A 27,925-nucleotide genomic window follows, 5' to 3' on the forward strand; every position below is an offset into this window, starting at 1 on the left:
CTCGATTTGGGACTTGACTCGAAAGTGACTTTAGGGACTCGAAACTTGACTTGAGACTTGAACTGTAGTGACTTGAGACTTGACTTGGACTTGTTGTTCAACATAGAAGTTGGTCGGTTTAAGAATGTTGCAGGTCTCAGGGAGGTGAAGAAACAGACAAGCTTTAACTGGATATCGTTTTAAACCTTTATTGAAGTGCTTCCAGTTATAACTTATTATTTTATCAATTTCTTACATACGTGGGCTCCAAATAACTATTAGCATGAACAATAGGCAAAATGCAACACAGTAAAAAAGGATTCCCTGGCTCTTTCTAAATCCTAATAGTTGTTAACAAAGGTCCAGGGATTATCAATTGTCATATTTATGTTAGTGCTACTCACGAGGCTAATAATTTATCTAAGACTATTTAACACTACTACTTAACAATACCTCTAAATAAATTTAGATAACAATATTTACATTTAACAAACACACAAAGCACAACAGCAATAACATGTTCGGTATACGTTGCGCTCTACGGGAAATTTGTTTGGTTCGGTGAGCGGGCGGGGGGCTTTGGGTGATCAGTCCTTGGCTCATATTCTGCTTTCCAGTCCTTGTTCGGGAGCCCTCAATTTGGTAAGGGCGGCGTGACTGATTTATAGAGGGTGCGTTTGCGCTCTTTTTCGTGATTGGCGGGGAAACTCTGTTCGATACGTGTAGGGGCGACCCGTGACCATAGGCAAACTAGGCAGCTGCCTAAGGCGCTGCTGGACCGGGTGCCTGGTGATGACGTCACGGGGCGCTGGGGTGTCCCGTGATGACGTCACAGCCATTGACGGCCATACTGGCGGGGTCGCTGGTAGTTCCTCTGCCTAGGGCGCCAGCTGCCGCAGCCGGCCTCAGGCCGCTCCTGGATACGTGACGGAACGTGGCGTGAGGCGATTTTCCTGCTTTTCTCTTTTTGCCTGGCAAAGCACCGCACAGCCAAGGTGTCATTTACGTATCAGTTGTGGTTCCTGATTTCCCCTCATCACTTTTCTGTCCGGGGGGGAGGTGACCGGCAGCTAGGGAGGCTACTGCACGAGGCCTGTCCAGCAAAGAGCCTGCTTTTACACACCTGACAACGAGGCCTTGAAGACAACACTGGAACAGACCCTTCCGCCCCAGGGGAGAGAAAGTTCCTCTTCCCCAATAAACCCGTCGCCAGGCCCCTCAGGCCCGGCTCGCCAGCTACACGCATTGTCCAGTGACAAGCCCAGTCCTGCTCTCCCCGCACTTTGCCCGCTCGCAGCACATCTCCCCCGCAGGGCCCCGGAGCTGAAAGCCGCAGGCTCCCCCCCCCCCCAAGAGTTCACAGTCCAAGGCCCGGCTCCTGCCCCTGTGTGTGTTGGGGGGAGGGGGGTGGCACGCGCCACGGCCGGCGGTTAACGCGCCTCAGGCGGCGCGCGCTCAGTCTTGTGGGTTAGCGCGGGAAAGGGGCGAGGCGGCCGGAGAGCGGCGGCCGCCCGTTATCCCCTCCCCCTCTATCGGCCTGGGTGGGAGCGACCCCTGTAGAGCCCCCCCCGGGCTCCATGGCCGCCCCCGCCCTGCGACTCCGACTGGCCTTTTCCCCAGTGACACTAACAGTTGAGCCCTCGCCTCCTCCCGTCCGCCTCCCTTCTGTAAAGGGACAAGCGGCTGCAGCGGTTTATTCCCAGGGCGCTGCCCCTTTAAGAAGGGGGGAGGGGAGGCAGGAGGCGTGCGCGAGCGAAGCAGCCCCACCTTTTCTCCATTGACCTTTGGCTTTGCCAGTCTGCCTGCGAGAGGCGGGGCTGCTTGAGCCCCCCCTTCCCCTCCCTGCTGGCGCTCGGCTCCGCGGTCTCAGCATGGCCCTGCGCGGCAGGAGAGTCTTTGTGGTGGGAGTCGGGATGACCAAGGTACTCGGGGCGCCGGGGGCCGCCCCCACCCCCAGGTCTCTGCCCCCTTCTCTGAGGGGAGGGTCTGTCTGCCCGGCGGTCAGCCTGGGCAGCGCAGCTGCGGCGTCCCCCCAGCGCCTTTCCCTGAGGGGCGCAGCCCTTTCTCCCGCCTCGCAGTGGTCCCCTAAGCGCCCCCAGGGGCTGAAAGTGCTGCCCCTCACCCTAGTGTCTGGGCTGGGTTCGCACATAGCAAGTGTGGGGAGTCGAGACGCTCGGTGCGGGGGAGGAAGCCGCATCCCAATGATCTAGGTCCCAGTTGCCCATTTCCGAAAGCTCCGATGAGACTTAATGGGGGTGAAACCACCACCAGGTGGAGACGAACCTGGGACCTTTAGTGTAGATAGAAGCTCAATGGCTCCGGCTATAAAGCCAGCTGGCTCTCAGCTTAGGCTGTAGAACTCCTCCTTGTCACTGGCTGTAAGTGCCACATGTGGGGCAGTGACCCACACCCACTAGCTGTGGGGGTGACACACAGCTCCCTGTACCTGGTCATGCTTAACCTCGCACCTGTCTTCCCCAGAATGGTTTTAGGCAGGACTCTTCTTCCTCCAGCCTCCGAACTGTCCTGAGGAATGGGTAAAAACAAAGAGTCCTGTGGCACCTTAGAGACTAACAGATTTTTGAGGGATTATGTGCAAGCCAACCAGCCCCCCTCTCTGCCCCATCGACTCAATAAATCTTAGTCTCTGAGGTGCCACAGGGCTCCTTGTTTTTGCACATCCAGACTAACCCTGCTACCCCTCTGAGACTGGTTAATAGTTTTTTCACCCTCCCTCCAGACCTGGAGACAAGGCCATGCTTCTTTTTTTGAGTTAGGAGACAAGTGTATTTTTCTGGATTTGACAAATCAGAAGACTTTCTTAGGTCAGTGGATAACTGAAATGGTGTCACCTGCCCTTGTTACAGATCCATTTACAAGTGGCTAGTTCCCAGGAAAAGACTACCCAATGCATTTTTGGAAAAAGTGCTTTAAAACTTGTTAGTTTAAATGTCTAGTAAAATATATCTTTTCTAGATAAGTTTTTGTCTGTGGCACTGTAGAGGTGTGGAACTTAATAGTAGTGAGCCAGTGAAGTTTTTTCTGTGTCTTGCGTATTTGAATGTGAAACCTATGAGGCCATTGGGGGAAAAAATTAATTTCACTGCTCCATTTTTCCATAGACTTGGATTTTTGTCTAGATTTAAACCCCTAAAATGGCACTGCTGTAATGTCTCAGTGTAGATGAGACAGTACCCATTGGAGGAGGAGGTAATCTGCTGTGATGGGGAGGAGTGGGGAAGGCAGCACTGGGACTAGGGAGGAGGGGTCGGGCTGGGGAGATTGTAGCAGCACAATGGGAAGATGGGGAAGGATGTGGGAGCCAAGGGAGACAGTGCTGGAATGATAGGGAGGGAGGGGAGTCCAGGGGCAGCCAGGGCACTAAAATACAAGTTAGTCCATCTTGCTGCTGTCTTCCCTAAGCCTGATCTTGGCACTGCTGACCATGAGCAACCTTCCAGGGTGACATGGTTGGGGGGCTTCTGTGGTCAAGAGGGTGTTGCTAGAGGATGCTTTTGCAGTCACCAAGAAGTAGACTGTGACTGGTGGTGAGGGGCAGAGCTGCCATTGCATCCCCTTCCACTGTCCGGTTAAGTTGGCCTACATCTCATCCATGGCAGATCTAGATTCCCATTGTAGACCACTGCTGGATTCCATCTGTTTTAAGCCTCCCAAGTCTGACTGGGGCCCAGGCACTGTTCCTGCCTTAGGGCTCCTGGGCATGTTCTTGGGGGTGAAGATCTTCTGGAACCTCCTCCTGAGAGTTAAGAGCACACAACTACTTGCCCAGTTCTTGAAGCCAGTGTCCTATATCCTCCTGCTGTTGCTTAAATTCCCTCTCTCCCAGAACTCAAGCCAAAGCTGAGTACCTTCTGATTTACCTGTTCAAGACAGCATGTAATAAGATATAGCACACAAACATTTACATACTTTGCACAAGATTCTACCATTTTATTACAGTACTTTTTAATAGCATGGACACAAATGGATCTACACAAAAATAATAAATCCAACATGCATATCTCTGTCTGTTTCTTCATCAGTCAAAAGAGTGTTCTTTGGACTGAGGTTAAAGTTATGTGCAGACCCCCAAGTCTTTCTGTTGCAGAGCATGACTTGAACTATGGAATTTGGAGCCTTCTCTCCTCCCACTTCCATGGGCTTCCTCAGACCTTGGCCAGCTCATCATCTTCCTTCCTCCTGCCCAAAATTTCCTTTGTGTTTCTCCAGATTTGGAGTCCTGCTATCACACTTGTCTCTTTGTGCTTGGGGAATGTCAACAAGTGGCCTCATTCCTGGCACACCCTCATTGTCCTTGGGCACGTTTGCACGTGGCACTTCACCTCTGTTCCCTTTTTTGTCTAAATAGAGCCATGTGCAGATACAAAATATGTATCTGCAAAAAGAGCCACAGATATCTGCATCCACATCCATGGATGTGGATATAAAGCGGCTATCTGCGTATTTTCATGGTTCCATAAATAAACCAAACAAGTGTAATAACTACATCCCTCCCTAACCTATGGCTTATTAACTTAAAATTCAAAAAGAAACACAAAAGTTTCCCTCCATCTTTGAGCTGTGCAGTCTCTAAACTCTTCTCCTGTCTCAGAATCATCTCTGCTTTAGCAGGCTACTCCCAGCCCTCCGTAGGTGTAGTGTGGCCATATGTCTCATTTTTGCTAGAACACGTCCTGACATTTTTTGAAAAACTGAGCATTTGTTCTGTTTGCTCTTGCCAGTTGCTCTGATCAATTGACAGGACCAAATGAAACAAATGCCTAGTTTTTCCAAGAAGGGGGTGTGGATGAATGTTTGGGGAGGCCAGTGGTGACATGAGCAGCTGAGTGATGAGGCTCACGCAGATAGTTGTGGTCCCTGGCAGCGTGGGGCATGAGCAGTAAGCCTAAGGCAGCGCAAGACTCAGGCAGTCAGGTGGCTCCGCACAGCTACGTGCGGGGGTATATGTTAGTATCGGGTAAGCAGCGAGGCTAGGCAATTTAAACTGTCCCTGTGCGCGGTCCCAATTTTACTTTGGTAAATATGGTCACTAGGATTATTAGGGATAAATTAAATAATCATGTAACTGCATCAAATTTTAGTGGTTACAAGTCCTGGGGGTGGTGCTGGAAATCAGTGCACTCCTGGCCCACTCCCCTGGAGCCCCCTGCCAGCCTGCACTGCTGCCTTTCTATCAGAGGCAGCAGCGCGGGGTGTCACCAGCCCCTGCCGAGCTCCCCATGGACAGGAGCTGCGCCGGCATCCCTTTGAGCAGTCTCTGTCCATAGCAAGCCTGGTTTGAGAGTTGTCAGCCTTGCACAGGGCCCGAAGCAGTGAGGGGGGAGGGCTGCTGTCCCGGCCACCCCTCATTGCTGTTTTTGCTGCAGCATGGCTACCGACTCCTTGTCCTTGTAATCTGGGAGCCAATAGCCCCACAGGGCTGGAGCAGTTTTTCAGCCCCGGTGGGCCGCAGGTAGGGGAATGCTCCCAGATGATGATTAACCATTACCTGGTAAGCATCAGCCATTAGCTCATGAGACTATACCTTAGTCTCTAAAATGCCACATATTTGTTGTTTTTTCATTTACTAAATGTTATAATGATGTGAGATCTAGGATTGATGTGGGGTGAGTGGTTTCATGGGACTAGAAGCGACCTAAATATTTTGTGATTGGGAGAAGTGTAATTGACCATTTATTACAAAGACCAGCTTGCATGGGTGGCAAGATAGACTAGAAAGGCTAAGAGAACTATTTGTGACTCCAAGGTAAGACTCTTACGGTGATCCAGGAGTCAACTTGTAGAACTTTTTGCCAGAGGATATTGTGAAGGTCAAAAGTATAACAGGGTTCAAAAAATAATTGAAACATTCATGGTGACTAGATCCATCAATGGCCTAAATATTCCCGGTGGCAACCTCATGCTTTCAATGTTAAACCGCTGACTGCCAGAAACTGGTACTGGACAATGCAATGGATCACTTGATAATTGCCCTGTTCTTTCATTCCTCTGAAGAGTCTGATACCAGCCACTGTTGAAAGACAGGATACCTGGAGTAGGTAGACAATTGGTCTGAACCAATAGTGGCCATTATTATATTCTTATAATTTCATAATATTAACCAGAATTCATAAACCATACATAAGTTCTCTTCCCCTAGCCTATTACTTATTTTAACAACCATTCTTGAAACTTACTCATGGACTGTTTACAGTTTAGCTAGCCCTCTTTTATGGAAAGACACGCATGAATTCCTATTTAACTATTATTTCTATTAAACTAATTCAAGAACATATTTTAAATAGGTAATATAAAAGCATAAATTGTATCTAGTTCTCTAGCATTAGACAAGTTTGCAGTCTGTTGAAAAGTCATTCTTGAGGACAGTTTGGCAGTGAAGGACTGTATTAAATCCTGGTTGCTTATTATTAACATTTCAAATATCTCAATTTTAATTCCAGTTTATCTTAGAGGTATCATTTACTATATTTAATTATTTAGCTGCTAATTTAATGTATATTTCTAATTTACAATAAACTTGCCCTGGCCCAGAAGAGGGATGTTAAATTTGGATTAATTGGGTATTTGATTAGTTGATAAGGATGCCTCTACCTTTAAAGTGTAGCAACAGCCCCAGAACTGTTGCTGCACTTCAGAGGAGAAAGTGCTGTGGGGATCATGGGACCAGCAGGGGACTCAAGCAGTCCCCTGCTGGTCCCGTGGTCCCCAAGGTGTTTCAAAGAGGCAGTGCCTCACTGAATCCAGGGGGAGCAGGGGAGTCCCCAGCTGGCCTCCGGCTGCACACAGCATTTCAAAGTGGCAGATCCTGGGCTCCATGTGGTGCTGCCACTTTGAAATACTGTGTGCAGCCTAGGCCAGTAGGCAGGGGCTGTGCCAACCCGGACGCCAAGCAACCTCTGCCTGCAAGGTGGCCTGGGGGGCAGGTGGGAGCCAGTACGCTAGGGATGTAAGCTAGTAGTTGACTAGTCAACTAACTGATAAGTCTATTCTTATCAGTTAATCTAGTTGACTACTCACATTTCCCTCTCCTTGCTGCCTCTCGAGCTCCCCTCAGCAGCCTCTGTCTGCAGACAGTTTGGACCTCCTGTATTCAGGGGCTGTTGCCACCCTGCGCTGCTGCTTCTGTATCAGAGGCAGCAGCATGGGGCGGCAGGCAGCCAGATTGTGTGGTGAGCTGGTTTTTAAATTGGCTCCCCTTACAGACTGGCTGCTACCTGCTACCCCATGCTGATGCCTCTGATACAGAGGCAACAGTGTGGGATGGCAGGGTGTTCCCTGGGAGTGGGGCCAGACTGCATTGGCTGCCAGCCCCAGTGACTATAGAATACTTGACTAACCACTAAGAATTCATGTGGTTAGTCGACCATTATATTACCTGATCGCTAACAGCCCTAGTACACTTGGGGAGGAGGCTGGTCCAGGTCTGGAGACAGAGCAGGACTGAAGACTGAACAGGATTGGGGGGGAAAGTAGGGCTGGAAGCATAGGAGACTCTCCCTGCCCTCCTCCCCCTTTGGAGGCTGGTCTGAGCTCTACTGCATTTTTCTCCAAATGTTCCACTGCCCCCCCCCATAAGGAGCATGCCCCACTCTTTGGGGGGAACTGTGCTATGCTGTGTAGTCTCTGTGGAACAATGGCTTTGCATGGGCCATCTGCAAAAGGGATTTTACCCTGAGTGTTCAGATGTAAAAATATAATTTACTCAATGATACATGAATGTAGTAATTTTAGCAAAATATCTGTATTAAGTTTAAATGTTGTTTTCCTTCTTGCCAGTTTGAAAAGCCTGGTGTACGGGAAGATTGGGATTACCCTGACATGGCTAAGGAGGCAGGTAATTAATGGCCAACATGACTTCTAGCTTTAATATTTTTTTCTGAAATGTATTGAGAGAGGGTAAAATGTACAAGAACGGAAATAGCCAAGGAACATTCAAGACAGAAAATTTAAAACTGAAATTTCATAGAATTATAGGACTGGAAGGAACCTCAAGACGTCGTCATATCCACTCCCTTGCACTCATGGCAGGACAAAGCAGCATCTAGACCACTCCTGACAAGTGTTTGTCTAAAAAAGTGCTATTAAAAATGTCTAATGATGGAGATTCCACAACCTCCCTAAGCAGTTTATTCCAGCGATTAACCAAATGTCCAACTTAAACCTCCCTGTCTGCAATTAAAGCCCTTGCTTCTTGTCCTATCATCAGAGGTTAAAGGGAAGTAATTCTTCTGTTCTACTCTGAGCTGATTAGGCCTCAACTGGAGTATTGTGTTCCGGATGCCACATTTCAGGAGAGATGTAGACAAATTGGAAAAAGCCCAAAGTAGAGCAACAAGAATGGATAAAGATCTAGAAAACATGGCCTATTAGGAAAAATTGAAACAATTGGGTTTCTTTATCTGGAAATGAGAAGACTGAGAAGGGACATAGCAGTTTTAAAGTACCTAAAACGTTGTTACAAGTAGGATGGAGAAAAAAAATCTTTTTTATTTCTTACAACATTCCTGCTTACAATACTCCATTGAAGGTGTACCCAGGCACAGTAATTCCTCATTTAACACTATAGATGCGTTTCTGAAAATGTTCGTGCTAAGCGAAAATGTGCTATGTGGGGTCAATTATCCCATTAAAAATAATGGAAAAGGTAGGGGTTGCATTTCAGGTGGTGGTGACAAAGTCAATTTTCTGTTGGTGCTGGGTTGTCAACATCAACATTAGATATCTAGTGACACAAGATATCTAGCAACACAGGTCGCCGCGGTTTGTTAAAACACAAAGATAAACACGTAAGTGAGCAGAGGAGCACTGTGACCACGTGTATTCATCCGCTCATGCTTATTACCACTGTTTTCACCAACTCATACCGCCTCGTGAAGTATTTTGCCACTTGATTATTTTCATGTTATTTTGGGGACGGTTGTGTTATTTGAAAAACATTCCCTAAAAAAAAAATCATGCTATTGCGAAAACATGTTAAGAGGGCACGTGTTAAATGAGTAATTACTGTACACGGTTAACAGATGAGCCTGGGCTCACTGGTTAATCCTCACAGTTATACGCAGTCCCCCCTTCCCCTGCGTGCTGTTGTCTCTGTATCAGAGGTAGCAGTGGGGGGAGTGGGAACCGGTGTACATAGGAAGCCAGCTTTTAAGTGGGCTCTCTGCATGTGCCGGCTCCCACAGTGTCGTCTGCCTCCCACGGAGGCAGCATTGTGGGGGAGGGAGCCAGTATACACGGGGAGCTGGCTTTCAAGCTGGCTCCCTGAGCGTACTGGCTGCCATCGAGTTGACTGGTTCTCTGCCCCGTGTGCTGCTGCCTCCCACAGAGTTATGTCTTCTTTTTTGCCAGTATCACACTATTAACATACTGTAACTACTCCCCCTCCACCCCCGCCCAGATTCCTTTCCACAGGATTCCATCCTAGGCTGTTATTTCACATTTTGTACATATGTAAGGGTATGTCTACACTTCATTACTCTTCCGGGAAAGGAAGGCAAATGCAGACACCCGAAATTGCAAATGAGGAGTGAGGATTATTTCGAGGGATGGGTTTTATCTCGAAATAACCCCGTTTTTTTCTCGAAAATAGCGCTATTTTGAAATAGCGCCATAACGCGATTATGCAAATGAAGCGTGGGATATCTAACAGCTAATTAATTTTTGAATCCTATATTCTTGGATCCAATATTTCGTGGCAGTGAGTTCCACGGGTCAATTATGCACTATGTTAAAATATTTCAGTTCAACAATAAGGACAAATGCAAAGTACTCCACTTAGAAAGGAACAATCAGTTAGGGTATGCCTACACTTCATTCCTCTTCCGAGAGAGGAATGCAAATACAGACACCCGAAGTCGCAACCGAAGCGGGGATTTAAATATCCCACGCTTCATTTACATAATCGCATTATGGAGCTATTTCAAAATAGCGCTATTTTGAGAGAAAACCCTTCCCTCGAAATAACCCGTAAGGATTATTTTGAAATAGCACCATAACGCAATTGTGCAAATGAAGCGCGGGATATTTAAAGCCCCGCTTCATTTGCGATTTCAGGTATCTGCATGTGCATTCCTCTTTCTCTCTCTCGAGGAATGAAATGTAGACATACCCATAAATGCATTGTTTACTCTTTCAAATACAATGGGCCTTGAAATTTGTTTCTGTAGTGCACGTGTAATACTATTTTGTATTTGTTTACAGTTACATAGATGCATTGCATAATGTAGCTTTTTATTCAGAGGGATGAATAATTAAATTTCATTAGGCTTTTATGTAGAGGATGAAAAGCTAAGTTATATGTGGTCCTCTAGACTGGAAAAAACTGAAAGAATATTTGTCTGTCCCTGTGAGAATGAATAATGTATTTGCCCTTAGGGGGGAGGGATAGCTCAGTGGTTTGAGCATGGGCCTGCTAAACCCAGGGTTGTGAGTTCAATCCTTGCGGAGGCTATTTAAGGATTTGGGGCAAAAATTTGTCAGGGATGGTAATTGGTCCTGCTGTGAAGGCAGGGGACTGGACTTGATGACCTTTCAAGGTCCCTTCCAGTTCTAGGAGATAGGCAATCTCCATTAATTTAATTGATTTAATTTCTGTTATTGCCTCCTTATAAGTTTTGTATGGATCATTTTCTCAAAAAATATTTATGCACTTTTTAAAGTTTTGACTGCTGGATTTTTTTAAAAAATCTCTCTCTAGGTCAGAAGGCATTGGCTGATTCAGGTATTCCTTACTCAGCAGTGGAACAAGCTTGTGTGGGCTATGTTTACGGTAAGTTATGTTACCAGTTTAGGGTGTGAGTTTGCAAACACCCACTTGCTTAACTTTATTTTATGCATATGAGGAATCCGGTCAGTGAGAATGAAATTTAATTAATAGTATTACACATGCACTGTACAAAGCCTTTGGGAGGATTAACATCCACCCCTCCCTCCCCATTCCTGGACCCACCTTAACACACAGTGTATAGGTGCTTAAACGGTGCACTTATATACATCTTTGCAAGATTAGGGCCTCATACTTTTAATGAGCACAGATTTCAACCTTAGTGACCTTTAAAGTGTCCAGTTATTTTAATCATTGGTAGGCTTAGATTTCAAGGAAACTTGGTACATGTGCAAGTATCAGGATCAGGTCCTCCAGAGTTATCCTTTGTGTTTGATCTTCTTCAGCACTTTATATGAAATGTGTATAACACATATATTCTTATAATTGTTATGGAAATGTCATTCATTGCAGTAGTGTAAATGATAGTATACTTTTGCTGCTTGCTCCACCTCTGGAGGTTGAGAAGTTATGATATCCTTGCCTGCAAGGCTAGAACATCACTTTCTTAGACATTAAGTCATAAGGAGACATGTCTGCTATTTCTTCCTTATCTTTTCTTTTTCTTCGCAGTACTTAAAGATACATTTATACATTTTCTTTTTTGCAGAGCACATTTGCCCAACTCATCCTGAGTTATCTATAGAAAAAAGATTAATTATTACTTGGGCAAAGTCAGTCCTCCTTCATGTACATTATGGAAAAGAGTTGGTAAAATAAGGAAGTTCAGTGTGCAAGTTAAAATTCTGAGAATTACTTTTAGCAGTAACACTACCAATAAGAAGCCAGTCAACTTGGCAAAGCATTTTTAAAAATAAATTTGACCAGGAAGGGCAAATATCAAACTTGCATGTGAATTCAGCTCAGCCATCATGTGCCAACAATGCTCCTCTGCCATGTATATTGGACGTACTGGACTCTGTCTATGCAAAAAAAATGGACACAAATCAGACATAATAAATGATAACTTTACAAAAATGAGTGAAGGAGTGCTGTAACCTCCCTGGACACACAGTTACAGATTTTATCTTGGAACACCACTTTAACCATCTGCTTTCAACAAGTGGTGTTTGTGATTGACCAGATAATATTAGTAAAAGAAAATCAGCTGGGATATTTAGAGGAAATGGAGTCCAGTAGCTCAGGTTGACTCTTAACTCCTCATGATGCTTTTCGTATGGTGAGAAAGCAAACTCCCCTAGTGTCACAAGTGTATGTATCTGGAACAGGCACTTTACTGGAGACTGTTATTTGTACAATCAGGCAATAGCGACTGGTGTAGTGGTGTTAAATTTGGATTAATTGGGTAATTGAATAATCGATGCAATTTGCATCAACTATTCGATTAGTCGATAAGAGCACCACCAACTTTTAAGTGTAACAACTTCAAAGGTGAAAGTGCTGTGGGGAGCATGGGGGCCAGAAGGGGACTCAAGCAGTCCTTCCACTGGCCCTGAGCTCACCATGGTGTTTCAAAGCAGCAATGCCTCATGGAGCCCAGGGTCAGCTGGGAATGTAGTTGGGATGCAGTTTTTTGGGCAACCTACACCCTTTTTCAAAAAGCCGCTCTTCCTCAAAAAATGAGGTTTACACAACTTTTCGAAAAAGGGGGGTTGCCGAAAACGGCCCGTGTCCCGTCTACTTTCACTTTAGAAAGCTCTGCTTTCGAAAGTGAGATCTGAAGAAGATATGCAAATTCCCGTGGAACTTCAGCGTAATCTAGATGAGCCCTTAGCTTATCTGTTGCTACCAGTTGAATTGGAAAATTGTGCCGTTCAAAGATTTTAGAATTGTCTCTTCTAAAATCAAAGTATAGCATTACACATATGTTGTCAGAATTTTTGCTGCTATAAGACTGCTCTCCACTTTCGTTTAAATGCTTCATTTTTGTACAAAGGTGACTCAACATGTGGTCAGCGGGCTATCTATCACAGTTTGGGATTAACTGGCATTCCTATCATTAATGTAAACAACAACTGTTCTACTGGATCCACTGCTTTGTTCATGGCTCAGCAAGTGATCCAAGGAGGTAAGCTTTGTTTGCTTAGAATTAATTAGCAGTGATGTAGTGTGTGTAATAATAATAAATAATAATACAGACATATTAATTAATTTCATGAATCTCTCTGAGATGAATGCAGATAAAAGGAAATAATAATAAAAGAGAATTTCATAAATTACATTTGTTCATTTTCCATAGGCACAGCTACTTAAGTTCTCTGCCTGCCTCCCCAGATTGGGAAGGGTGATTGGTAGTGCCTGGACTGATCAACTTTGTCATACTCTGTGTCAGAGTAGGATGTTCGGATATGACAAAGAATCTTGATTGCTGGCTCTCTTTATAATTCTTTTGTTAACTTGCTAGCATTAGGAAAAACAATTTGAAGCAGTTTATCCTTGCTGCTTTCTTCCCTCCAAGACCTTTCTTTCTTATTCCCTCCCCTGCCCCACTTACCAACAGAACAGTGAGAAGATGTGTGCTTGTTTCTTTTAAAGTAGTTTTTCTTTGTCTTTATCTATTGCAGCTCTTTATTTTATTTTATTAGCCATCTTTTGAACTATACTTCAATCTTACACTGTAAGTAATACTACACTGAATATTCTCTTAGTTGAAAGGTGATCTTGGAAAGTAAAGTCTTTTTATGTTTTTTGGTGTAAAATTATATTTTTCAAGTTTTTTTTTCTTGTGTTTTTTGGTACTAGAATATCAGGTTTTGATTTTCAGTTTTATTGAAAGGACTTTTTGGAGAACTGAAACTAGTGGGTTTATGACATCATGAGAGACTGAAACCTTGAACCAATCAGAGCAGAATGGAGTTTTAGTCAGATTGTTTAATAACTCAAACTCTTGACTAACACTTTAGGGAAAATTCTTTGTGAATGATTTTATATATACTGCTTTTCAACTGAAGAGTGAGGGAGTTTACACTCCATTTCTGTAATTCTTCAGGGAGTTTCATAGTACAAAAAATGGGATGAGGAGGACATATGATATTCCTGTTATTTCTATAATTAAAAATATTAACTGTGAGTTCCTGTAATTAATTGTATTTCAGTATTTGTGATTGCCAAGTGTTCTCACTTCAATTTTAAGAAATTTATCTTTCAGCATTGGAATAATGATATGGTTTTAATTCTTACTTCACATCAATTATTTGTGTAATCTCAACACCATTTTCATTCAAACTTGACTCAAATTCAGAAGTGAAGAAAGAGGAAGGAAAATGTGCCATTTTTTGTCTTGTTTTAGCAAAATTCATGTTTATAGTACATAATTTAATTTAGACATTTAGTCTTATTTCAAATAATGAAAACTTTATTTTTAAGGTTTGGCAAATTGTGCTTTGGCTCTTGGCTTTGAAAAGATGGAAAGGGGATCCCTTAAAGCTGAAGTAAGTGTCTTTAAAGTATTTGTACCTTTTAATGTAATCTAGGAATATAAATGTTTAAAATGTATAAAATAATTCCAAATTCCCATGTACATATAGTAGTTTCAAGATATCAGACAAGTATCAGAGGGGTAGCCATGTTAGTCTGGATCTGCAAAAGCGACAAGGAGTCCTGTAGCACCTTATAGACTAACAGATGTATTGGAGCATAATCTTTCGTGGGCAAAGACCCACTTCGTCAGATGCATGTAGTGGAAATTTCCAGAGGCAGGTATAAATATGCAGGCGAGAATCAGGCTAGAGATAATGAGGTAAATTCAATCAGGGAGGATGAGGCCCACTTCTAGCCCACTTCTAGCTAGAAGAGGGCCTCATCCTCCCTGATTGAATTTACCTCATTATCTCTAGCCTGATTCTTGCCTGCATATTTATACCTGGCTCTGGAAATTTCCACTACATGCATCTGATGAAGTAGGTCTTTGCCCACGAAAGCTTATGCTCAACTACAGTAAACTTCCGATAATCCGGCACCTTTAGGACCCAGGGGATGCCAGATTATCGGAAGGGGGGCTATGAGGAGTCTGGGGTGTGGTGGGGGGGATGCCACCCCAGGCGCCTTATAGACCCCCCCTTCCGATAGTCTGGCTCTGCCCCAGGTGTCCCTGATTCAGCCGCTGCTGGTCAATTGACTCCTGGGGCAGAGCAGCTGGAGTGCTGCCGGGTTGGTCTGGTAGCGCCGACCCTTGGCGCAGTAAGACCAACCCGGCAGCACCCCAGCTGCTCTTGGGGATGCCTGGGGCAAAGCAGCTGGGGTGCTGCTGGGTTGGTCCCGCAGCGCCGCTTCTTGGCGCTACTGGACCAACCCAGCAACACCCCAGCTGCTCTGCCCCAGGTGTCCCCAAGTCAGCCACTGCTGATACTGATCAGCGGCTGACTCCAGGAAGCCCGAGGCAGAGCTTCTCTGTCCCGGACTTCCTGGAGTCAGCTGCTGGTCAGTTTCAGCAGCGGCTGAATCAGGACGCCTGGGGCAGAGCAGCTGGGTGGCTGCCGGGTTGGTCCCACAGCGCCACACCTCGGCGCTGTGGGGACCAACCCGGCAGCACCCCAGCTGCTCTGTCCCAGGTGTACCCAAGTCAGCTGCTGCTGAAACTGACCAGCGGCTGATTCCAGGAAGCCGGGGCAGAGCAGCTCTGCCTCTGGTTTCCTGGAGTCAGCCGCTGGTCAGTTTCAGCACCGGCTGAATCGGGGACAGCTGGGGTGCTGCCGGGTTGGTCCCGCAGCCCCGAGGGGCAGCGCTACGGGACCTACCCGGCAGCACTCCAGCTGCTCTGCCCCCGGCTTCCCCGATTCAGCCGCTGGTCAGTTTTAGCAGCGGCTGAATCGGGGAAGCTGGGGGCAAAGCAGCTCCAATGGTCTGGCTGCCCGGAGCACTTCCGGGTTCCTGATGGTGTTGGACCATCAGGAGTGCGGGGCCATCAGATGCCGGACCATCGGAGTTTTAGTGTACATCTGTTAGTCTATCAGGTGCTGCAAGATATCAGACAGTTTGCTTAAAAAAGTAAATAACTGTTTTTCTTCATGTGCTTGCTTATGTCCATTCAGCATAGGGGTGTATGCTCCCCGCATGCACCAGTGCCAGAAGGTTTCCTTCAGCAGTACCCATAGGGAACCATGCTCAGTGCACATGGCGTGGTATATAGGGCACCCTGGGCCCCTCCCTCCTCACTTCCTTCTGGCCACCAGTGGCGGTGCTTTGAACTCATTGCTCCAGCTTAGCTGCAGCAGGAGTTACTCCCGTTATTCAATTATAAATAGTTTAGCAAATAGTTCAGTTTAACAATTCATTAGTCCCCTGTAGGAACATAGCCCGGGGACAGAGTATGCCCTGCTCCTTTGGCTTTAAGGCCTGTACTGCGGACCTATACCAGTTAGCAACTAATGTACTTACTGCCTCCATTGTCTGGGAGAATCACATATCTCCGGAAGTGTCACATCTGGGGTACGACTAGACTACGAACCTCTTTCGAAAGAGGCTTTTTCGAAAGAATCTTTTGAAAAAGCTTCTTTCGAAAGAGAGTGTCTAGACTACGAGCCGCTTTTTCGAAAGAGTCTAAATGCTGTCTTTCGAAAAAGCACAGTTCGCATTCAATAGCATCTTTTTTCAAAAGGCATTTGGTAGATCAGTGCCGCAATCTGCATGTCCTTGAAACTCCTACCTGACTGCTGCTTGCAGTCACCTATGTTAAATGGACATGAGCAAGCACTCAAGAAAAGACAGTTACCTGTTTCCGTAACTGCTGCTCTTCAAGACATGTTGCTCATGTCCATTCAACTTCCCACATTCATTCCCTTCTTATCCAGATAAATGTTGGGAAAATAACACTGCAGGGCACAGACTGTCCAATAAGTTCTTGGACTGCATTGGAGACAACTTTTTATTTCAGAAGTTTGAAAAAGCTACCGGGGGAAGCTGTTCTAGATTTGATCCTAACAAATAGGGAGGAACTGGTTGAGAATTTGAAAGTGGAAGGTGCTTGGGTGAAAGTGATCATGAAATCATAAGAGTTCACAATTCTAAGGAAGGGTAGAAGGGAGAACAGCAAAATAGAGACAATGGATTTCAGGAAGGAGGATTTTGGTAAGCTCAGAGAGCTGATAGGTAAGGTCTCATGGGAATCAAGACTGAGGGGAAAAACAACTGAGGAGAGTTGGCAGTTTTTCAAAGGGACATTGTTAAGGGCCCAAAAGCAAGCTATTCCGATGTGTCGGAAAGATAGAAAATATGGCAAAAGACCGCTTTGGCTTAACCACAAGATCTTGCATGATCTAAAAATAAAAAAGGAGTCATATAAAAAATGGAAAGTAGGACAAATTACAAAGGATGAATATAGGCAAACAGCACAGTAATGCAGAGGCAAGATTAGAAAGGCAAAGGCACAGAATGAGCTCAAACTAGCTACGGGAATAAAGGGAAACAAGAAGACTTTTTATAAATACATTAGAAGCAAGAGGAAGACCAAGGAGAGGGTAGGCCCACTGGCCAGTGAGGAGAGAGAAACAGTAACAGGAAACTTGGAAATGGCAGAGATGTTCAATGACTTCTTTGTTTCGGTATTCACCGAGAAGTCTGTAGGAATGCCTAACATAGTGAATGATAGTGGGAAGGGGGGAGGTTTAGAAGATAAAATAAAAAAAGAACAAGTCAAAAATCACTTAGAAAAGTTAGATGCCTGCAAGTCTCCAGGGCCTGATGAAATGCATCTTAGAATACTCAAGGAGCTGATAGAGGAAGTATCTGAGCCTCTAGCTATCATCTTTGGAAAATCATGGGAGACAGGAGAGATTCCAGACGACTGAAAAAGGGCAAATATAGTGCCCATTTATAAAAAGGGAAATAAGAACAACCTAGGAAACTACAGACCAGTTAGTTTAACTTCTGTGCCAGGGAAGATAATGGAGCAAGTAATTAAGGAAATCATCTGTAAACACTTGGAATGTGGCAAGGTGATAGGGAACAGCCAGCATGGATTTGTAAAGAACAAATCATGTCAAACCAATCTGATAGCTTTCTTTAATAGGATAACGAGTCTTGTGGATAAGGGAGAAGCGGCGGATGTGGTATACCTAGACTTTAGTAAGGCGTTTGATACGGTCTCGCATGATATTCTTATCAATAAACTAGATAAATACAACTTAGATGGGGCTACTATAAGGTGGGTGCATAACTGGCTGGATAACCGTACTTAGAGAGTAGTTATTAATGGTTCACAATCCTGCTGGAAAGGCATAAAAAGTGGGGTTCCGCAGGGGTCTGTTTTGGGACCAGCTCTGTTCAATATCTTCATCAACGATTTAGATATTGGTATAGAAAGTATGCTTATTAAGTTTGCAGATGATACCAAGCTGGGAGGGGTTGCGACTAATCTGGAGGATAGGGTCATAATTCAAAGTGACCTGAACAAATTGGAGAAATGGTCTGAGGCTAATGGGATGAAGTTTAATAAAGACAAATGCAAAGTGCTCCATTTAGGAAGGAACAAACAGTTTCATACATACAGAATGGGAAGCGACTGTCTAGGAAGGAGTATGGCAGAAAGGAATCTAGGAGTTATAGTGGACCACAAGCTGAATATGAGTCAGTAGTGTGATGCTGTTGCAAAGAAAGCAAAGATGATTCTGGGATGCATTAACAGGTGTGTTGTGAGCAAGACACGAGAAGTCATTCTTCCGCTCTACTCTGTGCTGGTTAGGCCTCAATTGGAGTATTGTGTCCAGTTCTGGGCACCGCATTTCAAGAAAGATGTGGAGTAATTGGAGAGGGTCCAGAGAAGAGCAACAAGAATGATTAAAGGTCTAGAGAACATGACCTATGAGGGAAGACTGAAGGAATTGAGTTTGTTTAGTTTAGAAAAGAGAAGATTGAGGGGGGGGACATGATAGCAGTTTTCAGATATCTAAAAGAGTGTCATAAGGAGAAGGGAGAAAACTTGTTCATCTTGGCCTCTGAGGATAGAACAAGAAGCAATGGGCTTAAACTGCAGCAAGGGAGGTTTAGGTTGGACATTAGGAAAAAGTTCCTAACTGTCAGGGTAGTCAAACACTGGAATAAATTGCCTAGGGAGGTTGTGGAATCTCCATCTCTGGAGATATTTAAGAGTAGGTTAGAGAAATGTCTATCAGGGATGGTCTAAACAGTATTTGGTCCTGCCATGGAGGCAGGGGACTGGACTTGAAGCTGGATAAATTCATGGAGGTTAGGTCTATAAAAGGCTATTAGCCAGGGGATAAAATGGTGTCCTTGGCCTCTGTTTGTCAGAGGCTGGAGAGGGATGGCAGGAGACAGATCGCTTGATCATTGTTTTCGGCCCTCCCTCTCTGGGGCACCTGGTGCTGGCCACTTTCTGTAGACAGGATACTGGGCTAGATGGACCTTTGGTCTGACCCAGTACGGCCATTCTTATGTTCTTATGTTCTTCTGTTGATGACCTCTCGAGGTCCCTTCCAGTCCTAGTATTCTATGGTTCTGTCAGAGCTCTGGCAAGAAGGAACAGAGGAGGGAGGGCCTTGGGGGTGTCCTACATAGCATGTCATGTGCATGCCCCTCCAGGGGCGCTGAGCTTTGTCCCCTATGGGTACTGCTGAGGGAAAATCTTACAGCACATGTGCATGTGGCGAGCACACACACTATGTTGAATAGACACGAGCAACACATCTTGAAGAACATTAGTTATGGAAACAGGCAACTGTCTTTTTTGATGGAAATGTAAGTAAAGGTATATTTCAGGACCATTTATTGTGGGAATATAAATGTACAATGTGTAAATCTTGTATCCACCAATAAGAGATTAGTCTTCCAATATCGATAAATCTACCAGAAAAGTAATGTTCAGTAGTTCCTAATACCTGCAGAATATGACCTAAACCGGTGACTGTCAATTTTTTCAGACTACTATATCACTTCCATGACTCCTGAGTTGTCTTTTGCACACCCAAGTTTCACTTCACTTAAAAACTACTTGCTTGTAAAATCAGACAAAAAATATTAGAGTCAAAGCACACAATTACTGAGAAATTATTTACTTTCTCACTTTTACCATATAATTATAAAATAAGTCCATTGGCGTTTAAATCTTATACTTACTATACACTGAAATGTATCTTGAGCAGTATAAAAAAGTACATGTCTGTATGAAATTTTAGTTTGTACTGACTTCACTTATGCTTTTTATATAGCCAGTTGTAAAACTAGGCAAATATCTAGATGACTCGATGTACCCCCGGAAGAACTCTGCTTATTACCAGAGTTACATGTACCCCTTGTTTAGAACCATTAATTTATACCAGTATTTCTCAGTAACTGTGGATTGGTGCCAGTGGACAGTGATTGTGGACTGGCACCAGTCTCTGAGATTTCTCTGATACAGTTCAAGAAGGCAGCAAGCCAGTCCTTGTTATCAAAAAGGTTGAGAAAAGCTGACATAATCTGTATTAAAGACAAAACTGAGCGGAGGTGCAGAAAATTATAAATGGTAAAAGTGAGGGTTCAGAGTGATTAAAGTGACTTGCCTAAAATTGCACAGCAAGTTAGTGGCATGGAAGGAGAGAAGCCAAATCTTCTGGTTTCTAATCCCATGCTGAATCCAGTAAACTGAGGGTTTCCATAAGTCCTTTTCCCTCACCACCTCCCTATAACACAATTGTTTTTCAGTTATTTTATATACTTCTACATTTGGAAATGTATGTTATTTTAAAAGTAGAACTGTAATCAAATAAGGTGGTAGGAAAGATGTCAACATGAGTCTGCTTGCATAAGCGTGGTTCCTGATGCCATATATAATCTCTGCTTTCCAATAATGTTTAAATTCAGTCTCCTTCCACGTGATAATGTTATTGGAATAATATGAAATTTCGTTTTTCCTTCTGGGAATAAAATTTAAAATATCAAATTATTTCTGGAAAACAAGGACTGCAACATAAGTACAGTCTCATCTGTGCAACTCATTACCCACAGACCTGAAACATTAGTTTTGTTATGTTTCTGACTGTCTACTTCTTATGTGCTTTCTTGAAAGTAGGCAGGTTATTGAAATTTCAAAAAATTCTACTCAGGCACCAGAGTGCTGTCCACTTGAACTGTTTGCAAGAGAGATTCTCTTTTTCTCAAAGTCCATTATGTTTTTACAGGAATACTGTAGTTTATAAAGGAAAGGGATAATTTGCTTTAAACTTGCTGGCTGCTTAATTTACAATTATTTTTATTTTTAGTTCATGAACAGGACAAATCCAATAGACAAACACATAGAAGTGATGATAAACAAATATGGCTTATCAGCGGCTCCAGTAGCACCACAGTTGTTTGGAAATGCTGGAAAAGAACATATGGAGAAATATGGTAATGTTCAAACTTGTGGGGAAATGCAGAATAGTGTATTAAAAAGAAGACAAATGGAACATTTGTTTGGGATATACTTCTGCATAGTTATTCCATTGTCAGTCCCCGTAATACATGAGGTTCGAAGGGATGCCGGAAAGGATGAGACCACAACTGGGGGTTTCAAAAAGCACAAACTGATTTTATTTTGATGACGCCAGACAATCATCAGAACAAAAATTAAACAGATTGCCAGACAACACAAAACAATTTCCTGAGGCTTTTCTAAATCACAATAATTCCCAATAACTGCCCAGGGGTTAGGAACAGTTGAATTAACACTGGTATTGTCCATAGGGCTGATTATTTATACAACTTTATACAAGGAAACAGGAAAAACCCTAAACCACAACTATTTATAAACTAACTTAATAACTTTTTAAACACTGACACTTGACAAACAATAAGGACAACTAAAAAATCAATTAGGATAGGGATGATGGGGGGGGGGGTTATACCAGTTCTGGAGACAGCAGGAACACAAGTACCGGTCGCATGCTCATAAACTGTCTCCACTCGGGTCGACCAACTCAGAGTACGCTCAGTAAGACTCGAGAGCGGGGGGTGCAAGGCGTCTGGGTGATCAGGCCAGGCGTTCACTCGATGCGAATCCCCAGTGAGAGAGGGGCTGCCTGCCTGTTTTATTGCCTGTGAACTTATCACCCCATAGGTTGGTTTTTGCTGCAGTGGGTGGAGTAGCAGGCCTGAGCACAAGTCAGCCCATTGGCTGATCTTTCACCGCAATGGGTGGAGCAAGCAGGGGAAGATTATTAATTTACATGCCCTTATATGGAAAACACTCCACCTCACAGACAGAGCCCCCTATACCAGCCTTAGAGGTATTATAGGCTATGGCTCCCTGCGACGGGCAGCCATTGTTGTAGTTCTGACTTGGACATCCATGACTTTCTTTTCACCAGGAATAGTACCTTGCCGTAACCAACATCCACAACTAATAGTGTTGGGAAAGGGGTATCTCGATCAAGGGATATTTTCATAAAGTAGATTAATGGGGTAGACTTAAGCTTGTGGTATATACTCTATGCCAGGGTCTAAGTTCCCTCTAGGCTGAGCAGCTGTGTGACCGCACAGCTATTTTCTGAGCTCTGCTCAGAGGTTCAGAGCTCCCATACAGGCAGGGAGCTCAGCTAACTGGCGGGGCCGGGGTGTCTGTAAGCAGCAGCTAAATGGAGCTGCCATGTGCTGAAGAGCTCCCAGAGCAACTAAGCAGGCGAGATAAGTAGAGAATAAGTGGCCAGGGGAAGGAGTCAGTGAGTAATTAATTAATTGGGTTGGGGGGAAGTCAGCGGGGAGGGGAGATTGGAGAGTCCCATCTGCCCAAGGAGAGAGAGACAGACAGAGGCAGAAACCCAGCGGTCTCTTCAATACCTCCTGGGCTGAGAAGTGGGAGGTAAAGGACTGACTGCCTGGGGTTGGTGAGGGGAAAAAGAGGTTGAGTGGGTGGTGGCATCAGTACAGTGAGGTAGAGGCAGGGGGCAGTTTGTTTGGGGTGTCCTAACTCACTTTCTGCAGTCCTCTCTGGCTGGTTTGGTTTGAGGGAGGAGGGGGAGAGCAGGCTTCATTGGGGATTTGTGTGCCAAAAGGACATTTGCTTTATCACATTTCAGACAAAGTTTGCATAGGTGTTAATGGCTTAAGATAAGAAAGAAAAATATTATTTTAACAGATTTTTTGGAGTGTTGTAGATATCTAAAACTCAGAACTTAATGATTTTTTCGAAATCCTGTGTTACTAATTAATACATAGTAAATTTTATTGCATTAAGGCCAGATTTTTGCTATGTGGTTGAGTTCTGGTACTTATGAATCAGAAGTAGCGAGTACTAGGTATGATGATAGTTTTGTAGGATGAAATCTTTTTTTGCAAGCTCTTTGAAACATGCATCTGTCTACAAACCTTGAAGCCACATGTTAATTTGTTCTGGGGCTTCTACTTATTCCCTACCTTTTGTACTGTACCTTTATAGTCATTGAGGGTACCTTACAACAACTAGACACCTTTGTTCCAAGGGTGTCTGGTCCATCCATCATCAAGCTGGTGGTGGTTGTCCCGGGGGAGGGAGGAGACTGGAGCCCTCGACATCTGGCTCCGGAGGCAGGTGTCTTATGCACTGCACCACTGGGGGAGGGGAAGCCCCCCAACTGCCCTACATTTTGTCCCAAGGGTGCCTGGTCCATCCATCACCAAGCTGGTGGTGGCTGTCCCGGGGGAGGGGAGTCTTGTTTTAATATATTTTCTTTCACACATACCGACTGCTTAAAATTATATTTCTGTGTATGTGTGTGTGTGTGTGTGTGTGTGTTTGGTTTGTATTGGTGGTGCACGTTCACACACTACCTCAATATTGGTATTGCACATAAGAAATTTCAACGGCCCAAGAATAGAAAATGTTAGAGGGAACACTGGCCAGGGGTGGAGAACCTTTTTTGGGTTGAGTATCAGAGGGGTAGCCGTGTTAGTCTGAATCTGCAAAAGCGACGAGGAGTCCTGTGGCACCTTAGACTAACTGAAGTATAGGAGCATAAGCTTTCGTGGGCAAAGACCCACTTCGTCAGATGCATGTAGTGGAAATTTCCAGAGGCAGGTATAAATATGCAGGCCAGGAACAGGCTGGAGATGACGAGGTGGATCCAATCAAGAAGGATGAGGCCCACTTCTAGCAGCTGATCTGGAGGTGTGAATTCCAAGAGAGCAGAAGCTGCTTTTGTAGTTAGCGAGCTATTCCCAGTCTTTAAGATTCTTTTGCCATCATGTGCCAACAATGCCCCACTGCTATATACATCGGCCAAACTGGACAGTCCCTACGTAAAAGAATCAATGGACACAAATCTGATATTAGGAATGGCAACATACAAAAACCTGTAGGGGAACGCTTCAATCTTCCTGGACACACAATTGCAGATCTAAAAGTAGCCATCCTGCAGCAAAAAAACTTCAGGACCAGACTTCAAAGAGAAACTGCTGAGCTAAAGTTCATCTTTAAGTTTGACACAATCAACTCTGGATTAAACAAATACTGTGAATGGCTCGCTAACTACAAAAGCAGCTTCTGCTCTCTTGGAATTCACACCTCCTGATCAGCTGCTAGAAGTGGGCCTCATCCTCCTTAATTGGATCCACCTTGTCATCTCCAGCCTGATCCTGGCCTGCATATTTATACCTGCCTCTGGAAATGCATCTGACGAAGTGGGTCTTTGCCCACGAAAGCTTATGCTCCTACACTTCAGTTAGTCTACAAGGTGCCACAGGACTCCTCGTCGCTTTTTTGGGTTGGAGGCCACTGACCCCAAGGCAAGTAGATTTTATGTGCTCCAGCCCCATGGTGGGATAGCAGAGGGGCTGGAGTACCAGCACAGGCTCCTCAATGCTCGAGGGGGGAGCCCCAAGCTTCTGGAGCTGTACCAAGGCAGGCCGGGGGCCGCTGGTTCCCCATTCCTGCTCTGTGCTGTACAGTATTTGTGGTAGCAGTATAGTTTGTGCCTATATAGGATATGTACTGTAAGGAAGATTAATATATAACTTCTTAGCTCTTCTTGTTTTGCGCTTGGTATAGATGTGTGTAGCAATCTTAATTGTTTTACCACAGATTGTGCAGTAGTTATATCTCAGGTTACATTCCTAGAGTACTACCATTGCAATTCCTTCAGCTTTCACCAACCAAAGGAATAACAGTCCAATAATTGTTTCTAAAACTTAAGTCTCTTATTTGGCAGCACATATTCCTGACAATCTAATTATTGACATCTGGTATTAAAAATTTATTTCAGACTGATTTATGGAAATAATTTAAAAGGCACATATTTCAATAATTAAATTACTGTGCAGTGGTCAAATAGTAATCTATGAATGTATCTCTATTCAAATTGCTAAAATTGATTACTGTTAGCCTCTTTTGTATTTTTGTTTACCTGTTAGATTTGTTATGTTTAAACAAAGCACGCGAGATCTTTTATAGGAGAAAAGGCAGCACGCCGCATTTATTGAGAATACAACAGTAGCATATGCTTTTCAGTCACTCACACAAATACACACAGTCCTGCCAGATGATGTTATAGTTACCAGTCCAGAGTCTGGCTCAATCTAGTGGCCAGCCAGATCTATCAGAGTGGTAGCAGGGCCTTTGTTGGTCGCGATCCAGTCTTCTCCTGGAGTTGGTGGCAAGATGAACCCAAAGTTCCATGGAAAAGCACCCTGCTTTTATAATCCTTTCCTCTATGGATTTTACTGTTCCAGTCTGTGTTGGTGTTATCTTTTGATGTTACCATTCCAAATATATCAGAGACAGTCATCCTGTCCTGGATTTAATCAGTTGTTTTCAGGGGTGCCCACCCTTTAGAGTCGTCAGTTCTGCCAATCCTTGACTATGGGTATGCACTGATGGTTCTGACACTGATATGTCTCTTCGCAGTATGTCTTTCACAGTCTGTCTTCACCCGCATTGTCCCCTCCTTTCTAGGCAATTTGGCTCTAATGGTGGCCTTCACGCCTTTATCTTTATGATGATACATTTCTCATTCACACAAACAGTTTTTCACAGAAACCTTCAAGGTAAACAGTACTGTTTTATATTAAGCAAAAGCAAAATCAAAACAATTCACATCGAAGGCTCGGGCCTTCAGTGTTTCTAATCTCATTAACATAGACACAATACCAAAATCCTATCTCTTTACTTACTAAACTTTAAAAGAAATGTATATTTAACTAGAGGACTTAATTAATAAAATATTAAATATATTACCTTATATTACTACATTATTAAACCTAAAATACAAATATATAAAGCCCTTACTCCAACAGATTGGGCATTTTATCAAGTGGAATTTAGCCATCTAATAATTGAAATATTTACGAACCCAAGCCTAGTTTCATTGCAAAGAATTATTAATATAATGTATCTGTTACAACAGAGACTTTAAAGCTAGTGTCGTAAGAATTTGAACTGAATAAAGCACCCCTAGCAGTTGTTAATAAGTCTGTAAGAAAATATTAGAGACTCTTAATATAGCTTAATTTTTTTCTTTCAGGAACAAAACAAGAACACTTTGCAAAAATTGCATGGAAGAATCATAGCCATTCAGCTAACAACCCGTGAGTGCAATACTGTGCTTTGGTAATGGAAATATAGCAAGAAAACCAAATTTGAAAGAAATCATGTGATGTACAACTTTAAAAAAGTATAAGATAGACATGACCCCTTCCATTACGTACTCTGAGAATAATACTCCAATATAAATTCTCTGTTTAGTGTCTTACACTTTGTAAAATTACAGTCTGAAAGTAATACAGTGAATGTATCTATGATTAATATGTTTTTTTCCTGAGGTGGTGCTAAAATAAGATATGTGTTTTTCCTAGGTTTTCCCAGTTCCAGAAGAAGTACAGTTTAGATCAAGTGTTGCAGTCTCGCAAAGTTTATGATTTTCTGACTGTTTTACAGTGTTGGTAAGAATAGGACTTTGATACTGTATAGAAATAAATGTTTGAAATACTTTATATTATAAAAACAAAATTTAATTTCTGATAGAATTATAAGCTGTAAACTTTTTCAAATACTGTTCCATATCTCTTTGGAGTAATTAGATGCATTTTAAAAATTTAAATTTGAATAAATAAATCAAAATTCATTCTACTTTGCAAATCCTTAAGCTATAACTTGCTAGGCAAAATTATCTCTCACTTTTCTGTTTTAATATATTTCTCAGACCCTGCATATCAGTGCATTTTTTCTGCTGTTTAACAAGCTTTTTTCCTCACTGATGTCTTTCCTATCCAGCCATGAAAGAAATTTTCCAAAGTCAGCACTGTTTCTAATAGAAATTTGAGCAATATGCTATTTTAATTGAAGAAATCTGTTTCACTAAAAGATTTTGCTAGAAGAGTTCAGCCAACTTTTTGATGGAAAGTTGATGTCAGTAAACCTCTTTGGAATAATTTATGGATATAAATTTGGTTTCACATCAATGACTCCTGCCACTAATAGTGTTCTTTGTCTAGAAAACCATTGTTAATGGCATGCAGTGAATACATTTTTTACTTTCAATTAGCCCAACATCTGATGGAGCTGCAGCTGTGCTTTTAGCTAATGAAGAATTTGTAAGAAAACATGGTTTGGTGTCAAAAGCGGTGGAAATCGTAGCCCAAGAGATGGTCACTGATCTTTCAAGTACTTTTGAAGAGAATAGTTGTATTAAGGCGGTAGGTTTCACATTTTGCTTTTCTCCTTCTCTCCACTTCTCATGCATATTGATCTTAATACAATTACAGATTTTTCCATGATTAAAATATCCACATAACACATGCATTGTATTTCACTATGAAGTAAAACCTAAACTATGTGCTGTACACTTCAAAAAAATCTTCTAGGAAAAAAGATACAACCCTGCAGTAATGGTAAAAAAAGAATTTTTATATATGTATATCTGTATGGATAGTTATTAAATGTAAGCAGTTTACTTTCAGAGAGTTACCGGTAGCTGTGTTAGTCTGTTTCAGCAAAAACGAGTCCAGTGGCACCTTAAAGACTTAACAATTTTGTTAGAGCATAAGCTTTCGTGGGCTATAACTCACTTTGTCAGATGCGTGAAGAGTGAGCTGCAGCACACAAAAGCTTATACCCTGATAAATTTGATAGTCTTTAAGATTCCACAGGAGAAAAAGTTTACTGTTACACTGCACTTTTTCTAATTGTTTAAACACTGAGGAGTCCTGTGACACCTTAAAGACTAATAGATATATACAGCCATAAGCTTTCATGGGTCAAAA

At 43.4% G+C, this 27,925-nt stretch overlaps 1 protein-coding gene across 1 annotated transcript in view; it reads left to right on the forward strand.

The window, feature by feature from the left end:
- Nucleotides 1-1,749: 1,749 nt before the first annotated feature.
- Nucleotides 1,750-27,925, forward strand: part of SCP2 (sterol carrier protein 2) — a 54,926-nt gene continuing 28,750 nt past the window's right edge. Inside the window, exons 1-9 of the mRNA XM_006126385.3 lie at nucleotides 1,750-1,901; nucleotides 7,777-7,834; nucleotides 10,697-10,768; nucleotides 12,720-12,851; nucleotides 14,150-14,214; nucleotides 20,977-21,103; nucleotides 26,188-26,251; nucleotides 26,519-26,605; nucleotides 27,208-27,358. Coding sequence (XP_006126447.2) covers nucleotides 1,851-1,901; nucleotides 7,777-7,834; nucleotides 10,697-10,768; nucleotides 12,720-12,851; nucleotides 14,150-14,214; nucleotides 20,977-21,103; nucleotides 26,188-26,251; nucleotides 26,519-26,605; nucleotides 27,208-27,358 — 807 coding nt within the window. The 5' untranslated portion in view covers nucleotides 1,750-1,850. The remainder of the gene's footprint in view (nucleotides 1,902-7,776; nucleotides 7,835-10,696; nucleotides 10,769-12,719; nucleotides 12,852-14,149; nucleotides 14,215-20,976; nucleotides 21,104-26,187; nucleotides 26,252-26,518; nucleotides 26,606-27,207; nucleotides 27,359-27,925) is intronic.

The sequence above is a fragment of the Pelodiscus sinensis genome, chromosome 9, assembly GCF_049634645.1.
Source record: "Pelodiscus sinensis isolate JC-2024 chromosome 9, ASM4963464v1, whole genome shotgun sequence".
Lineage (NCBI taxonomy): Eukaryota > Metazoa > Chordata > Testudines > Trionychidae > Pelodiscus > Pelodiscus sinensis.